Raw genomic sequence first — 18,080 nt, 5'->3', positions numbered from 1 at the left:
TAACTTAGAAACAAACGACTTTAAAAGTGTTGTGTGGTTGAAGGGGCTGCAATCAGCGCCGAGAGTTTAGCAGTGATCTCATAGGCCTGGTGCCTGTGGGGGTTTCCCGTGGTCAATGTAGCATGAAGAAGTGACTAATTATCCCTAAAGTAACAGATAGAATGATATTAAAAAGACAGAACAATACAACTGAAATGCATGTGTGAACCCTTTCATTAAAATAAGCAATCTTTTGTTCTTTTCTTTTAAAAATAGAATAAGAGCAGACATAAAAGAACAATTGCTCTCTGATCTTTCCCCTCTAGGTCCCAGATTTCAATTATACACTAAGACAACCTTTTACTCAAGCTGAAATACGATTTCAATAATGTTATGATGTGTTTTTTTCTTTTGTCTTCTTTAAGTTTCACTCAGTGTTGCAGGTGTGTTTAAGAGTGTAGTGGTTTAAATCTATACGCAGTTTCCTGGGGGCTGTAATGTGTGAGATGTTGTGTGTGAACCCTCCCCCACCCCCATCTCCAATGACAACCTGAGCCACATTAGGGGATGTAGGGCTCTATAATTGTGTGCAACATTCTTCTGTTGTTTACAAGTTTTAAGTGCAAAATAACTCTTCCATTGTCCTTGAGATGCACACCAATGCAAATACCCCAGGAATGTCACATCGGACAGTGAACAGACGCACCTCCCAGTGTGGCTCCACAGCACGGAGCAGCAGTGACGCAAGATAACGCAAACAGCGTGAATAAAAATGGAAAGCACCAACAAGTGCATAACTAAATGTGCATCTTGCAGCACCTGGTGGCTCTGACATGTCCCAGGCAGGTGCATTCAGCCTGTTCCTACAGTGTGTTTTCATCATGGCAAGAAAACTAAAGGGATTTCTTGAAGAACAAACTGCAGCAGTGTTTAATGTAACCATTAAACAGGCATCAGATAAAGGACCCTCTTGAGCTGCTGAAGACCTGGAACAAAGGCAGGAAATGCACAGATAATTTAAAATATCAGATCAGTGGATTCAATGTAAAAGCATGAAGAAATCATGCTATTATTCACACTGAGCAACAGACAATTAAGCATTTATTTAAGTTTCACCACACAGTGATGGCACAGATTCTTAAACAACCACCTTAACCATGTATAATGCTTACACCTCAGAAGTTATTAAGGTGGATGAGATGTAGATCAGATTTCTTTGAGGATTGCCCAAACTTGAGGCCTGACTCTCACAGGAGCATCACAAACAGCAGGAGCCCTGTAATAAGAGCATGGGCCTGTCAAACATGTTGCATCTCGACCTTGGCAGTCAGTTGCCAGGGTATCTATAATGTGTCTATAATGACACAGCTGGTACAGCTGCTGCTGCACACTGGGACTGTACTCACCGGCCTAGCACTTCCATTCAAGAACTGGAACGCCTCCCTTCAAATAATAATAATACAAATAATTCCACATGAGAAAATTCAATTCAGCCAATCGCTGAGAGCCACAGAGTTCTAAGGTGTTAAAATATAATTTATTTGATTGCATTATACATGCACAATATACACAGCAGTTCTTAGTTTCTGAAGTTGACCAATCAGACAATTTACCACATCTTTGACACCCCAGAAACCCCATTTTCTTTTTGGAAAGTTGCTGGACTAATTGATGATATATTTAGATGCAGGTACTATTCTGTCTATGAGTCCATGGTGGGACAAACTGAGATCCAACATGTCCTTCATCCCCTGCTCCGGCTTCATCATGCTTTCAGAGTAACAGGGTAGATCTGACCACAGAGAGACATGAGTGACAGATGTATTGATCTTCTTCACAGTCCTTCAGGTTGTTCCGTGTTGATTAGCATGTTGTAGTATGTGATGAACCCTGTGTCTGAGGTGAAAGAGGGGGAGGACAGGACTGCACTGCAGAAACGCTGAGGTCATCAGATTTGGACTGTGTTTATTAAAACAATACTTTCACAACAGCTGCGGCCCCGTGCTAATGACGAATTGATCCAATAATTTAATCAAGCTGCTTCTCGAAGGACCCCAGCATGCCCCCCAGGCAAAGGGCTAAACACCCTTGACTCATAGAGGTTTCTATCTTTGTCACAGACAGATATGATGCTTGTTCAGGGACCTCTGAATGGTTTTATAGGTTTTGGCAGAACACACATAAGTAGTTTGTCAAACTTAAGGGGGGTGGGTGACTTGTGGGAAAATGTTTCTGGTGTTAATCTCTTCAGGGCAGAGGAGGAATTCTGCCTAATCCTCTTTGCGTTCAGGACCTCCTGAGCAATGTAACTTTAGCAGCTCCTTTTATAGTGCCGACCAGGAACTGGGAATTCATAACTGTTACTGCATTTGGAGAGCTAATCTATTTTGCTGTACAGCTTGGCTTTCCTGGAAAAAAATGCCTTTTGTACAAAATGAATGGCTGCCCATGGCCATTACCACACACACAAAGCCACTAATCACAGAGATGTGTGCGTTTTACAAACTGTGGTCAGGTACTGTGGTTCCCACACAGCATAGGCCTACATTGCAAACCCAGAGAACATCAGGACACTGCAGAAAGCAAGCCATGAAGGCCTGTTAAAGCAAGAGAGAGTTCTCTCTCTCTCTCTCTCTCTCTGCTCCACGGTCAGCGGGTTTGGGCACTGAGCTCAAATTCACAATTCTAACTGTGGTCCAGATATTGGAAATGGATTTCAAGCAAGGACTTTGTGAAATTCAAAGCAGAAAGTATGAGATTATTTGCTATCAGTTTTCTATGTAATCCCTGGATGACTCAAAGACCCTTGAATAATTATGCAAATTCACCTCCATGTTTGAAAATACATAAATGCAGTAGATATTCAAATATCTTGTGAATTTAAGTAACTTTTCAGCAATTCTCTTTCACTGGCACCTTCTCTCTCCCTGCGTCTCTCTCATTTTCTGTGAGGGTCTCTCTGAAATGGGTTTTACTCAAATGAAAAGGAATTTTCTAATGAGGCTTCCAGTCAAGCCACACCTGGCACAGCCCTGGGGTTTCATTTTCACAAGCACGCAGTTTCCTTTTGGCATAAGAACATATAGCCAAAACAAGGGAACAAGTAATGAAAAGTCTTGATCATGTTAGCATGCACACCACAGTGCTTGGCTCTGACAGGTATATTTGTCATGAAAAAGCATTGTATGTAGGTCTTAGCAGTCAGTCACCCTGCAGTTTCTGGAAAATAAATGTTCTCGATATTTTCATGAAGAAATTAAATGCAGTTATCTGAGACAATGACCAGGGAAGTGTTTAATCTGTAAAGGACACCAGTCTGTATCCAATGCAGGAAGATTTGGTTGGGAGGAGCATCAGTCCATCACTCAGTCCAGGTCAACTGAGCTGAACGCAACCTCTGACACAGTCCGGGGGGTAAACTGAGAATCAGAGATTCGGGATATTTTACAAAAACAATGGAAATGTTGTTCCTTACACTGCAGACAGGAATGCAGGCTGTACATATTTAAGCCTTTGTGTGGGATATTTGATTCTTAAAGTGCTTTTAATTTATTACAGTAGGACCTTTTTTTAAATATAAAAATACATCAAAGCGGCCTGTGAAGTGGTTGTTGTTATTATTATTGGTGTGTTTTATGATTTACATAGAGATGCCCAGTCTCCCGAGGACAGGAGCTCCAGGCTGGGGAGGCTGGCACTGTCTAGCCTGTCTTCTGAATAAAGCTCATCAGCTCAAAGAAGAAGAAGCAAATGACTTCATGACAAAATATCAGGAAAGGTCTGAAATATTTTTCTCCCGGAGTTTGTTACTCTAGCCTCCTAAACCCGCTTCGTCCTCCTTTGGCAGAATGAGTCAATGAGGCATTCGAGCAGTAACAACCCCAGGACGGTCTAATTAGAATGACTTGGCTACGGCCGATCTGTCAACACAGATAATGGCTCTTTGGTTCTGCCTGTGTAATTGTCCCATGCGTAATTACTCCTGGCGCTGCTGCCGCGCAGCGGAGGGAGTCGCAATGCTGCGCTGCACCCATGTCTGTCGGGATGGGGTCAGGTTTCAGGGAGTGAAGTAGCCCCGGGTGCAGCTTGAGGTTTGGATGAGCTGCTGCAAAATAAGCAGGTTTGTTTCAGAGTCTGTGTCATTATCCGAGGCAGGGCCCCTTTCTGAGAACTGCTGCTTTACTCAGTGATAAAGGCCAAGTGCAAGTCTTTAATGGGAGGAACAGAGGAATGCAGGAGCACAGACACCGGGAAGCCAAGCGTGTAAAGATATGGTTCGGATTCACCACATCTCTATCTCCAGGAAATTGAGCACTAAGCCCACATTATGAAGATAAACAATGAGAAAACACACTGTATTATTATTATTATTGTTGTTGTTATTATTGTTATTATTATTATGGAAAGACATAACCTGTTCCAGGTATTACACCCAGAGATTAGTGTTAGTGCTTAATTTCCTGAGGCAGCCGACAGATAACAGCCATTCAGTATTCCTGGAACCGAGCAAACAGCTGAGCAACGCTGCGGATTTGATCAGGAGAAAACATCTGCTGATTGTTTTTCTTTGTTTGTTTATATAGCGGACAGGGTGACGTAAAGTGTGATTTGCATAATACAGTAAAGTACAATAAGTGCAAAATTAAAAAGCAGCCTCGGACAGTAGACAAGAAAAGACAATCATGGGACTCACAAGGCCAACAAGAAGGAAGGAACATGTCAAAGCAGCGATACTGTTGTACGTAGGATGGAGGGAAGTCCCAGACAAAGCAGGACATTTTGGCCACCCAGTTCCACACAGTCCAGGTTCCAGGAAAACAGCAAACTTGTCTAATTAAAGTCAAGGAATTCTACTATTACCAGATATTTAAACAGAGTCTCTGAAGATGACAGAAACAGGTCACAGACACTGGGCAGTGAAAATATTTCTATTGGTATTGTTTTGTTTATAGAGCTTCATCTCAGGATGGCAAGATGTGCAATACAGTGGTTTATTAATTCAAAGTAATGTGATATTTTTCCCCAGTGCTTAATAATGGATTGGGCTGGTGTAAGGTTGCTGCAAAAGATATTTAAATGTTTTGTCTTTGGCATTTTTTTGAACATTTTGTATTATTTTTCTCTGCCCAACAGATGCATAGTTTGACTTCCACAATTTCTGGAAACAGTATTGTGATTTATACAAAATACAAAAATAATAACACATTGTAAATCTTAGGATCCTTGCAGTGTTTGACAGAGCATTATTAAACAACTAGATTGATGGCTTTGTGTGAAAGGTTACTTGAAAACATTCATTGAAGAATCTTAATCGTAATCCTTTGATTGCTTACATATGGGCCGCTCTGACTGACTGTGCGGTGCTCGTGTAATTATATTGCGCAGCAGACAGCGAGCACTCAATCTGGCTTCCATCCAGGATAAACATTTTCCAGGAGGCTAATTATTGTGAAAGATTCTCTGTGACTGAATACCAGCCATCTGATCCGATAATGCAGGCAAGACAGAGAAGTCCTCTGAAGCCGTCGCAGAGAGGTTCTGAAATGTTACCCATCTGTATTTTGGGTAAGGAAAGAGGTCTCCAGGAAACTGTAAGGAAGGTCCCAAGAGGCAACTCTGAAGATAAAGATTTCCCTGCAAAAAGAAGATTTGATGATGTACTTTTTTTCTGTTCTGTCTTTTGTGAATTAATGATCAGTGGGACAGCTTATCTAGCTTTCTTGTAGCTCTACTATTTGAAGATGAATCCTGGCAGAAAGTGCACAGTCCTTTAGTTGTGTCACACTGGTCTCCCTTGTTGCTCCAGTCCGGGCACCTAACAATAGAGCAATTCAGAGACAGAGGGGAAGGAGAGACCAGGGGTGGCTCTGGACAACTCAATCTAAGGTAGCTGTTGAGAAGATAAATGGAGCAAGAAGGAAAGACAGTCATCCAGCTGGCCCTCAGTAAGTGCCAGTGCTGCTCATAATCTGCTGCGCGGTGTCCCAGTCGCTGTGCATCAATACCAGCTCCTAGTCCTGCTCTTCTGTTTTTCATTAGACTGTTCCTGGCATGTCCATTAACAGTGCAACAGCCCCTGCAGATGCTATAAATAGAGGCAGTCGTGTAGAAAGGATGAGCTTAAAACTTCAAACAAACTTGTAAAAGGTTTACCGCACAATACAGTCAATATCATTATGGCCATTTCTCTTCAGCTGTTTATGAAACAACAATGACGTCCTCCCAGCTGTTCCATTCTTAAGTTCACAAAGACAGACATAAGATGACTGATTTCGTTCACAATACATACAACTAGTTGTATAAGGAAAAGCAATGGTTCTTCATTAAGAAATGAATTAGGAATCCCCAGAGAAAATGTTGCTGTGGAGAAAAACATTGAGAACTGAACTCTGCCCCAGTCTTGATTATCCACAGCTTCAGCTCCAGGGCAGAACAGCCTCTGTCCTACTGTACAATTTCTTAATCAATCAATCAAGTCTCATTCAATATAGCGCCCTGCACAACAAGCTGTCACAGAGCGATTTCACATATTTACAGTTTTTCTCGATTGCTAAGACACTTTTAATGAAACTGGGGTCAACTTGATCTCCATCTTAACCTAATGAGTGCAACAGTATTTTTGCAAACCACTGAGTCATTTCTCATAGCTTCCACACATATTGCAAATGTTAAGCACAGTTTTGCAAAACTGTAAACACAACTCTCTACAAAAGACACAAAACTCAGTTGATTAAATCATGTCAAACAAAATTAAAACATTTGGTAACATCTACTACAAGCTACTCCCATGAATGTGAACCTCTTCTGCACGTGTGCAAAATGTCTTTGCACAATTGTTCATTCAGCAAGCAGTTCTTATTCATGAGTAAAAGAGCTCACATTTGAGCTGTTTGCAAGGATGGATCAAGTAAGAGGCTGAGGGCGAGGGCAAGGACAAGTACATGCACAAGGGCAAGGACAAAGGAGAGGTAGAGCTGCCCATAAAGGAAGAGGGGATCAGAGGTGTGGTGGTGGAGTAGGTCAAAGGGGAATACAAAGAGCTACTGTTTCAGATAACATTTGTGCCACAATTATTGACCATTTTGTCAATCATGGCCTTTCCATGAGCGAGGCTGGGCAACGCAACTCCCCATACACTACTGCAATGTATGTGAGTGAAGCCACCTTCAACCTTTCAAATGTAAGGAATAGAGGGAGAACCCCACTGGTAAGAGGGCCACTGTGAATGTGCGAAGGGGAGCACACATCACCATGTGTGCCGCTCTCTCCAGCGGTGGGGTTCTTTACCACATCCTTACAACTGGCCCATACAATACAGAACATCTCCTCACAATTCTTGATGCACCAGAGAGTGGTTCCACCAGACAAGAGAGGGCTGGTGAGACCTGATATGTCCTGCTTCTTCATCATATGGGTCAATGTTGCTTTCTACCACTCCCATCTGGGTACTGAATGGTTTGCAGCCCACCCAGGAATGGTGATTCAACGTCAACCACCATACTCTCCTTTTCTCAAACCAGTCGAGGAATTCTTCTCTGCTTGGAGGTGAACATTTTTATGATTTCTGTCCACATGACCAGATGTCCCTCCTAGATGCAATGAATGCCAGTTGTCTGGAATTCACTGCAGAGGACGGCCATGCGTGGATGTGCCATGCAAGGACATTTGTTCATCGCTGTATGGCGAGGGAAAGCATCCAGTGTGATTTTGATGAAAACATGTGGCCTGATCGACAACAATGAATGGACTGACTGTGGTGTATACTGTATTGTGTTGCCAGTTCTGATATTGCTTTGTTTTGATTGATTTGTCAGGTTGGAGTATTTTATTTGTATTCTCTGTATCTACAGCATTATTGTATTTGTAAAGGACAAAATGAAAAAAGGTCAAATATAGCCTGTTGGTTCTGGATATTCCTGCTCTTGAGTGACATTCCTTCTGCACTGATCATCTTTGGTCAAAACATTTAAGGAAAATAAGAATACAGCACATGCTGTGATAACATGTTTACTATTATGGTACATACTGTAATTATAGTATAAACAAATGGCACAGACACGTCAAAGTGGGTTAATGGGATATTGAAAGTTGTAGTTAGTATTTATTCGGCTATGTAATGAATTATTGAAATATCTTTTCATTTGATCACAAGTTGTATGTTTTGATGGAGGCATTTGATTTTGTGTCATGTGTTTATTGTTTTGAGAAATTGTTTTGCAAATGAAATGTGTCATTTTGGCCAATGTGTTTCAGTTTGGGGCTGCGTGTTAATTGTTTTGAAAAAGTGAATTCTGTTTGGACAAATGTGCTCAAGCAATCGAGAAAAACTGTAATACAAACCAGGACACTTACAATGCCATCAATGTTACCTGAGAGTCATTATAATGAGACCTCATTCACCAAGAGGCAGACCAGGAAGAGGGGAAGAGGGAGGGGACATCTTCAAAAAAGGAATACAAAAATAAGGTGAATAATAGAAACAAAGGCAAATCTAGCATTCAGGACTCACTCCAGACTCGGTGGCCAGAGAAAGAGTGAGTGAGTGAGTGAATGAGTGAGTGTGTGTGTGAGTGAGCGAGTGAGTGTGTGAGTGAGTGAGTGAGTGAGTGTGTGTGTGAGTGAGTCAGTGAGTGTGTGTGTGAGTGAGTGACTGAGTGTGTGAGCGAGTGAGTGAGTGTGTGAGTCAGTGAGTCAATGAGTGAGTGTGTGAGTGAGTGAGCGAGTGAGTCAGCGAGTCAGTGAGTGTGTGTGAGTGAGCGAGCGAGGCAGCGAGTGAGTGAGCGAGTGATTGTGTGAGTGAGTGAGTGAGCGAGTCTGTGAGCGAGTGAGGGAGCGAGTGAGTGAGTGCCCCCCCACAGGTATTTAATTACCAGGGGTTTACGGTGCTGCTCTCATGTTATTATGGCCTCAGCAGCCCCCACTGTAACGCGCTTAACCAGACCCACATGAGGGGGAGCACCGTTATCCATATACTTGTACATGTAATTTAGTCCTTTATTCTCCTGTAAGATTGCACTTATACAACGTTTTATCATACTACTTGCTTTGCATTACTAGCACTTGTATTGTGTATTTTGATTTCCCCTTTGCTTCCTCTCCCTCGGCCCTTGAATGTGACTTCACATCTTGTCTGCACTCATCAGCTTTTACAATCCAGGATGTAAGACCTGATATATTGTTTACTGTATATCTCATATATACTGCACTGTATTATTGCACTTTGATTTGCTCTTATATTTTGTAAGTAGCCCTGGACAAGGGCGTCTGGTAATAAATAAATAATAATAATAATAAGAGGGGGCTGGGGCCTTGGTGTAAAAAGTGTGGCTCTTTAGGGGGTGGAATCTAAATAACTAAACAATTACTGGAGAAGAGGGGTGAGTACGCACAGATACGTCTGTAGTGTAGATCATAAAGATACTGAACACAAAGGGATCCGGTGTGCAGTGCTGGACTGAGGATGATCAGACACACAGGCATTCACAGACAATATGAGTCACATGTTGTGTTAAAGTCAATCTGAGGTAAACCATGAACTTTTAAACTGCTTAATCCGCCTGTCTTTTGTTTATAACTTACCAAGACAAGACAGCTCAAATTACTTACAGGCTGGAAACCAAATGTAATGCACAGGTTTATGTTAATGCATTAAAGACAGAAAACAGGAGACACTTCTTCACACAGAGAGGCGTCACAATCTGAACAAACTCCCCAGCGATGTGGCTGAAGAGACAATTTGGGAACATTTAAAAACAGACTGGATAGGATCCTTGATCACTGAGTTATTAATGGACAACAAACGAGCACGATGGGGCGAATGGTCTCCTCTCGACTGGACACTGTCTTATGCTCTTATGTTCTTATGTTGGGTTTAAAGAAGTTAAAGAAGAGTGCAGTAAAAAAAGTATATCAAAACCCCTGCAAGACATACACTTCATATTGAGAGTGTTGTTATGATGGTATTGTGTGAACATTTTAACTACCACAGGTTGTTTAAAAGGCAGCTGTCCATGTGACTAGCATCCCAGAACATTTGTAAGTCACTGCTATCTCAAGGTTTACATGAAAAAAATGTTTTTGTCTCATATAAAAATACTTTTTGTTTGTTGTTGGGGAGTTTAGGGTTTGAGCAACATGTCAGAGGTCTGGCCTCATGCACAGACGGACTCTGATAATATCCATATTTGTGACATTTATCCAAGCCTGGCTAATATAAACTCACTGTCACTGTTTCATTGCATCATGCGCTGGTAAGACAGTGCTTTGACAACTGCTGAAATACAACAGATTGACAATATAATGCAAGTATGGCCTCCATGCCTGCGTGACAATGAGCAGACGCTGCACTTTTACAGGCAGCCTGTGATCAGAGGGAGGCTGGGACATATCAGCCCGGCCACACGCAGCGGTGCAGTCCAGCACACGGCACCACACTGTCTTAGTCACGGCAATAGAGTCAGTCTGGAGACTCTTCTTCATAGTTGTGTAGGTCTGGGACGAACTTTCTGTGATTTCTGTGAAATCATTAATCTATTAGGAACCAATTAGGATTCTGACTGACTGAACTACACAGAACACTGACTGAACTACACAGGGTGCTGACTGACTGGACTTCACAGAGCGCTGACTGGACTACACAGAGCGCTGACTGATTGAAATCGCTATTTGCCTGCACATATCCATGTAGGAGTATCCTGCAGTAACCTCTGTGTCTGTGGAGGACGTGCCTGTGAGTTAATGAACAGAAAGGAGTTGAGCTCACACTCACTCCTGTGACCTGACCGGATGTCTGTTAGATTCTTCGCAGACTTTTTCCTGCAGGTCAAAGTTGTGGTTCTCCTCCAGAACATCTAAACATTCTGGTTCCAATAACATCGCATGTCAACTCGCAAAGTTTCCTTTTCCCAATTAAGGACACAGCTCGTGGTGTAAAGCGCACACTGTCCTTGACATCCAGCTTAGTAAGGGACCAGCACTCAGTCTGGATAGAAGTAATGTGTCCCATGATAGTAAAGAATATTTAATTCCTTTCTGGTAGTGTTTAAAAGATTTTCATTAACAAATGCTGATATTTAATGAAATCACATTTTGTTTGGTTACTCACAGTTCTGTATGATACCCCTTTTTTATCACACTTCACATGAAAACCTAAATATATACCTTGCCTGAAACCAGAGTCATGTTGTGTAGTCCTGTTTTCACATTTTATATTGTGTCTGTAAATAGACAATTGTTTAGGAAAAAATTATCTACTATAATACAATATTTGGCTTTACCAACAGTATATTAGTACATATAGTTTCAGATTAACTAGTAATATGATGAGGAAATCAATTATAGTTATTATTGTTGTGAGATCTGAAGGACTGGGCTTCCATTTGAATTTATCAAAATTCAGTTATGGAGAGCCTGCTGAGTTTGACTCGACTGACTCCTCAACCTCTTCTCTTTCAGTTGCTCCTCAGCTTTTCTGGATTTCTGCAAGTATGCCACGATGAAAACTCCCACAAAACGGAGCCCTCTGCAGCCGTACGGATCCCATAGCGGTGCCTTCTAATGCAGATACTCTGACGAAGTCCTTGTTGAAGAGAGGCCAGTGATCGAACCCTCCGCACAGCTCTGGGACAGCGCCCCCTGTGTGCAGTGATCTGAGGGAGGTACGCAGTGTTGAGACAGCTACCCCTGTGTGCAGAGATCTGAGGGGGGTACGCAGTGTTTGGACAGCACAGCTCCATGGGGACGCAGGGCCGGGTGTGCGCACTGCTGCTGCTGCTCAGTGTGGCTCACTGGGCACAGGCCTCCCTGGTCAGGGTCAACAGGGGTCTGCGGGTGAAGAAGGGTCAGATGGCCTTCCTGCAGGAGGACGATCTGCAGTTCAGCATCCCCAGGGAGAGAGACGCCTGCAAGGTGGAGGTGGTGCTCAACGAGCCAATCACACAGAGGGTGGGCAAGCTCTCCCCACAGGTACCGCCTCGCTCTGTTTCCTCCTGCTTCGTCCTTTCAATTCAGTTACAATTTTATTCTTTGTGAAGTGATCACTGCAGGGAAGTGCAAACAAACAGAAAGTGTGTCAGCAGCTCAGAGATCGAGGACTGCTGCGAACAGTAGGGGATGGAACCAGCAGGCACGGAGGAGACACAGATAACACTTCCAGCTAACAGCTGCACTCAAGGCTGTGAGTGAAAAGTCCACTTAGGGTTTAACGCTTGATTTTGAAGTTGTCCTTCTGTGTGTTTTCCTTTTAAGGAAGGACAACAGAATGATCATGGTTAATGTATTTCCACAGAATGCTTCTCAAACGAGAACTGACAAATTGACAATTGACAAAGAGTACATTCCTGTCATTGGTCACTGAATGAACCCTATATCACTGGTAACCACAGCTGCACATAGTCTAGTGTCATCGTCTGGAATGACATCACTGTATATTGTCCCCTGTAGATAGCGTCTTATATATTATACATGTACCAAATAGTGATGCAGCACATTGAAGACTTTGATCAAGCAGCCATTCCAATACCCCTGGACCACAGCTAATGTGCACATTTCTTTGTGCTTTCTTCCTTATCGTCTGTAGGTCAGATAGCCTTCTTCTCTATCTGTAAATGGAGTTTAGTTTCAACACACATTCAGATTAAGAGACATTGATTTCTGAACTTGGAGTGGTCTCTTCATTTTTTCCAGAGCTGTATGTTCTTAGACGGATGTGTTTCATTCATTTATTATTATTATTATTATTATTATTATTATTATTATTATTATTATTATTTATTTTTTATTTTTTTTATTTCTTGGAAGACGCCCTTATCCGGGGCAACTTACAACATAAGTGCAAAACAAAGTGCAACATTTAAACTAAAGAGCTACAAATTAATGTTATACATACGTTTGTGTGGTTTTATTTTAAGGAATGTTGTCCGTTTGTTGGGAAAGAGTTGTTTTTTCAACATCCTTTAAACCACTGACACCACCTTAAAGACATTCCTACGGCTGGCACGGCGCTGCCCACGTCTGCGCCGATACATTGCACAGGAATGTGTAAGGACTGCACTTCTGCCACAGTTTGACCACTAGCCTCAACTCATTCATTTCAAACATTGTAACTAGAAGAAACCATTTTGATCGAAATCCCTTGGTTCCCACATTTCTTTCTGAAGGAAAGCTGTGTGTTGTGTCTGTCCTGGTCTTGGATAGTGTGATGGTTGGGTACAAAGCAAGAGCAGTCAGAGACATTCCTCCTCTGTCCTATCTGCTGCAATTTCTCATTATTTTACTATTGAAGCCCAGACTCTGATCTTCCATAACAAATTTTATATTTAAATATTATAATAATATGTGGAGAACACACACATCAATGCAATCTGTTTATGTTAAACAATCACTCTTTATTTAAAGGAGATGATATGAAACCCAGGGTTAGTTAGAACAATTTATAAATGTGAAATCTGGGATGTTTCTTCCTATCAATGCTTTTCATTTTAGCCAGGGTAGTACATGCAACAAACAAAACATTACAGAAGACATGGAGCTCTAATTATGATGATGATGATGATGATTTTGTAGCTGTTAGTGTTTAAATACAGTTCTGCTCACATAACTCCAGTGGTCCAGCAGCCTGTGGTCATGGCATCTCCTGGTTATTGTGTTCCTCTTTTCCTCTCAGGTGTTTGACTGCCACTTCCTGGCTGACGAGGTAAAGTACATCCATAATGGATGCCCCCTCCTGGACGAGGACCAGGTGCTGCTACGACTCTACAGGTGAAATAAACTGAAGGGAAGGGAAGCCGGTGGGGTGTCCAGACAAAGTTACACATGAGTTACCAGTGTATCAGTCTCTGGAGGGTTATGATTCAGGAAGCACCAACATCGATCAGCTGAGTGAAACAGAGTCTCTCACACCAGGAAACCAACAGGTCGCCTTTATTTATCATATCCAAAATGATCATAAACAAGTTGTGCAAAATGTACATAAGGCACAATATCTCACTCAGTGTTTGACCGTCATCAGTGCCTCAGTTTCCAGGGGCAATTTCAACAATGACTTATATAGTTATTTATAGACAAAAAGCATTTCAAACTTGCTTTTCAGGCTAGATTGTGTCACTGTCACAAAAGACCCTCCTCCTTCTGCAATAAAGGGCAATTAAACTGAACTCTCCACACAAGACCAGGCAGCTGAGGAGCAGTGATGAGGAAGGTGGAGGTAACGTGTTTGCACTGTCCTCAGGTTCACAGAGATGGAGACGGTGACAGAGGTGTTTGTGCTGCGTGTGGAGCTCACAGAGCCGGACTGCAGTGTCATCAAGCTGGGCCCCCGAGCCCTGGAGGTGCCGGAGTTCTACGGCCTGTCGGAGGCTCTGGATGGGAACACACTGTCCTTCCACTACGAGCGCAGGCCGGGCTTGGAGTGTACGGTGCGGATCAACACCCACGATGCGTACCTCCCTGCCCATGGACAGCTGGTCATAGGGGAGCCGGAGCGGCCTGAGCCCCGCGGAGACGTGCCACACAGCTTCGTCTCTCTGCGGCAGAGAATTAGTAAGAGAGCCAGTGAAAGTCAGTGAGATTCACTAATACAAGAGAAAGAGTCGGTGATAGAGAGCCAATCAGGGGATTGAGTGAAAGTCAGTGGCTTTCAGGGAAACAGTCACTGCTGAGGTAGACGACACAGACAGTTTATTAGTTTCCTAGCGCTGCAACAGGCACATTTAGACCTTACGGCCCTCGCTGGTCCAGGAAGGATGTATCTGGGACTGCGGTGGAGCAGGAGGGTCTTGGTTTCTGGTGAGGAAAATGAACTGTGCTTCTCTCCCCACAGTGAACAGGGCTGGGGCCAAGTGTAAAGACGAGGTCTGCCGGAAGGGCCTGAAGCTGGTCCAGATTACCAAGGTGTCCTGTGACGAATTCCTGCTGATGGGCCTCCGGTACCAGCACCTGGACCCTCCCTCTCCGGACATTGACTACATTTCTATCAGGCTGGACCTCACTGACACCAGGAGCAGGAATGTAATCCAGGTAATTCCCTCTCTGTCTGGTCTGCGCATAGAATACATTGCAGTGCAGAATCATTTTAAAATGAACTCATAGTTCTGTAATAATGTGAGACCTGAAACTGTGGTCTACCCTTCATGCTACCATCAAGGCAGCTTGATTAGAAACAGGGGTACTTTGCATTCTCACTGGCAGTCTTGCAAGGGTTCCACTGGCTGTGTTGCTTTGTCCAGTCAGAGCGAACCTGGATCCCTGTCCGAATCCGAAATGCCATCCCCAACCAGCCACCGTCCGCTGCCTTCATGCCGTCTTTCCTGCTGGAGGTGGACCAGTTCATTCTGACGCCACTGAGCACAGGGGCGCTGGACGCCGAGGATGAGGAGACGCCACGCTCCCTTCTGGTGTTCAATGTCACCAGGCCACCAACACAGGGCTTTATCACACACCTGTCTGACCACACACGGCCCATCTCCTCCTTCACCTGGGTTGACCTGAACGACATGCTCATCGCCTACCAGCCACCCAACGCCAGCCACACTGAGCGCAGGAACTACGAGGTAATCCTCAGAGCCCACTCTGCTGAAATACACTCACATATGCCTGTGCTCATATCTAATGAAACAGCCCTCAATTGTGACTCCTGTAATCGATTTGATTTGTCTTTGTGTCCTTCCTTTCTCAAATGAAGTGTTTATGTGTCTGTTATGGCCTCACCAGCAGCCCTGTGTTTTCAAAATAATAATCATCATCTGATCTAATATCTAATATCTAATATTTTCCTTCCTAACAGGTGGAGTTCGAGGTCCATGATTTCTTCATTGAGAAAAGCCCCCCAATCACTGTTCATATCTCAGTTAGGACTGCGGACACCAATGCACCCAGGGTGTCCTGGAACATGGGTGAGTCTTAACGGAACACGGACAAGTCGCTAATAACCTCCACCAGAGAGCAGGCAATGCCTTGCCTGTTAAGGGGTATTTTCTTTTAAGGTATTGCTGTGATCAGCTGCATCAGCTGCATCTGCTACTCATAAACTAGGAGTGCAGAGTGATTTTTGGACTCCCTATCAGTAATATTGCCCTTGGCAAACAGGGGTTTGTCCCCTTTACCTATTTAAACAACAGGTGTGACTTGGGACTGGATTACCCAGATCAGACCCTTTTCACTGATCAAGTCCAAGGTCACCTTCCAAGTCCAGTGTGACCCTGAAGGCCCTGAGCTTCACACCAGGACTCCTCACAACATCTTCAAGCACTGTGGGCTGACAGGCGTCTCTCCCTGGCTCTCCACAGGCCTTAATATCCTGGAAGGGCAGTCCCAGCCCATCACCTGGGACCAGCTGCAGATTGTGGACAATGACAACCTGGGAGCCGTGCGTCTCGTCACCGTGGATGGGCTGCAGCACGGCCGGCTCACCGTGCGAGGTAACTGCCTATGACCCCCACCACAACACACACAACACAACACAGCCCACTGCCTGAGAGGTAAGTGACTCTGACACCCAGTACAACACAACACAACATCCATTTCAACACTTACCAAGAGAGATAATCTGCACCTATTTACTGTTCACCTAACACAAGTTGCTTCAGTTGTACTTCATGTTAAAGGACAAGTCACAGGGGAGTTATTCTGCTACTAGCCCTTGAGCAAGGTACTTCACTTAGATTGCTCCAGTAAAATACCCAGCTGTATAAATGGGTACAAATGTAAGTCGCCCTGGATAAGGGCGTCTGCTAAGTGACGATCATGTAATGTAATGTAATGTAGCCCACTCCAGCCTCCTGGCGTATTACTAACACACCAGATTATAACAGTCGAAGTCTCCATTAGTGCACAATACACAGGTGTGCAGGTCTGTGCTGTAGACGTATGCTGTACGGTGCACAGGACACTGCATACCTGTGCACATCTCCTCCATGGCAAACCCTCGACTGGGAAGGCTCTCTTGTGCTGAGGGGTGCAGAGCTCACGAAGTCCCTCTCTGTCCCCCCCCAGGAGGGAAGGGTTTCCTGTTCAGCGTGAGCGACCTCAGGGCCGGTGTGGTGCGTTACCACCATGACGACAGCGACACCACCAAAGACTTCGTGGTGTTCCGGATATCGGACGGCCGTCACAGCACCCGGCACAAGTTCCCCATCAACGTCCTGCCGAAGGACGACAGTCCCCCCTTCCTGATCTGCAACATGGTGCTGGAGGCGCTGGAGGGGCAGGCAGCTCTGATCCGCGGCTCCACGCTGCAGGCTTCTGATCTGGACTCCAGCGACGACTACATCCTCTTCAACATCAGCCGCCCGCCAAGCGCCGGGGAAATCACCAAGACCCCCGGGCCTGGACTCACAGGTGTGTCGCCCGCAGGCAGAGCTCTCTGCACGGCAGTGCAGGGTACAGTGAGAGTTAGGGATACAGTCCTGCATCATTTTAAAGAAGATTCAGCTTCTAGTTCTAGTGAAAGTCCCTCACTGACATCTGCAGTCTTCTGTCAAAGCTGTAGAGCAACAGAACTGAGAGAAATAGACAACCATTTAGACAACCAACCAACTTAGGTAACAACAATACAAATACCCTTCAGCAGTCAGCATGTGTCACTGTGAAAATGATGTTTCTGAATGAATTAACTGAACTAAGCCGACTGGCACGTGAACTCAGAGGATTATTTGACAGATTGTGCACACGCTGGTGTTCATCCCTTAGTGACAGATAGGAGAGCTGACAGGTTCTGCTGTGCATTATATGTGCCTCTCCTGGTCCCAACACCCCCCTGGCTCCAACTCTGGTTCTGGAGAGTCCCAATCTAACAGGTTGTATAGGTCCCACTTCAATCAATATAAAAGGGTTCAGAAACATTTAATTGAGATCAGTTAAGGTGAATGCCGTTCCCCCCCACAGTCACCAGATACCATGGGAAGCTCATGTGTTGTTTACTCCACCTCTCAGGTTACCCTGTCAGCCGCTTCCTCCAGAGGGACTTACTCAACGCAGTGATTTATTACCGTCACCTGGGGCAGGAGGTGTTCGAGGATTCCTTTGAGGTCACTCTCTCGGACAGCCACGACCCCCCCAACCTCTCCGAGCCGCAGGTGCGCCAGGGACTGAATGCTCGTCCTGTG

General features: G+C 44.3%; 1 protein-coding gene across 1 annotated transcript in view; it reads left to right on the top strand.

Moving 5' to 3' along the window:
- Positions 1 to 18,080, top strand: part of frem1a (Fras1 related extracellular matrix 1a) — a 41,003-nt gene that overhangs the window by 5,083 nt on the left and 17,840 nt on the right. Inside the window, exons 2-10 of the mRNA XM_066720921.1 lie at positions 11,434 to 11,943; positions 13,643 to 13,737; positions 14,207 to 14,517; positions 14,798 to 14,994; positions 15,204 to 15,527; positions 15,761 to 15,869; positions 16,263 to 16,394; positions 16,969 to 17,313; positions 17,908 to 18,050. Coding sequence (XP_066577018.1) covers positions 11,713 to 11,943; positions 13,643 to 13,737; positions 14,207 to 14,517; positions 14,798 to 14,994; positions 15,204 to 15,527; positions 15,761 to 15,869; positions 16,263 to 16,394; positions 16,969 to 17,313; positions 17,908 to 18,050 — 1,887 coding nt within the window. The 5' untranslated portion in view covers positions 11,434 to 11,712. The remainder of the gene's footprint in view (positions 1 to 11,433; positions 11,944 to 13,642; positions 13,738 to 14,206; positions 14,518 to 14,797; positions 14,995 to 15,203; positions 15,528 to 15,760; positions 15,870 to 16,262; positions 16,395 to 16,968; positions 17,314 to 17,907; positions 18,051 to 18,080) is intronic.

This window comes from Amia ocellicauda, chromosome 13 (genome assembly GCF_036373705.1).
Source record: "Amia ocellicauda isolate fAmiCal2 chromosome 13, fAmiCal2.hap1, whole genome shotgun sequence".
Classification (NCBI taxonomy): Eukaryota; Metazoa; Chordata; class Actinopteri; order Amiiformes; family Amiidae; genus Amia; species Amia ocellicauda.
Note: the sequence above shows the minus strand (reverse complement) of the source record. Positions and strands in the feature narration are given on the sequence as shown.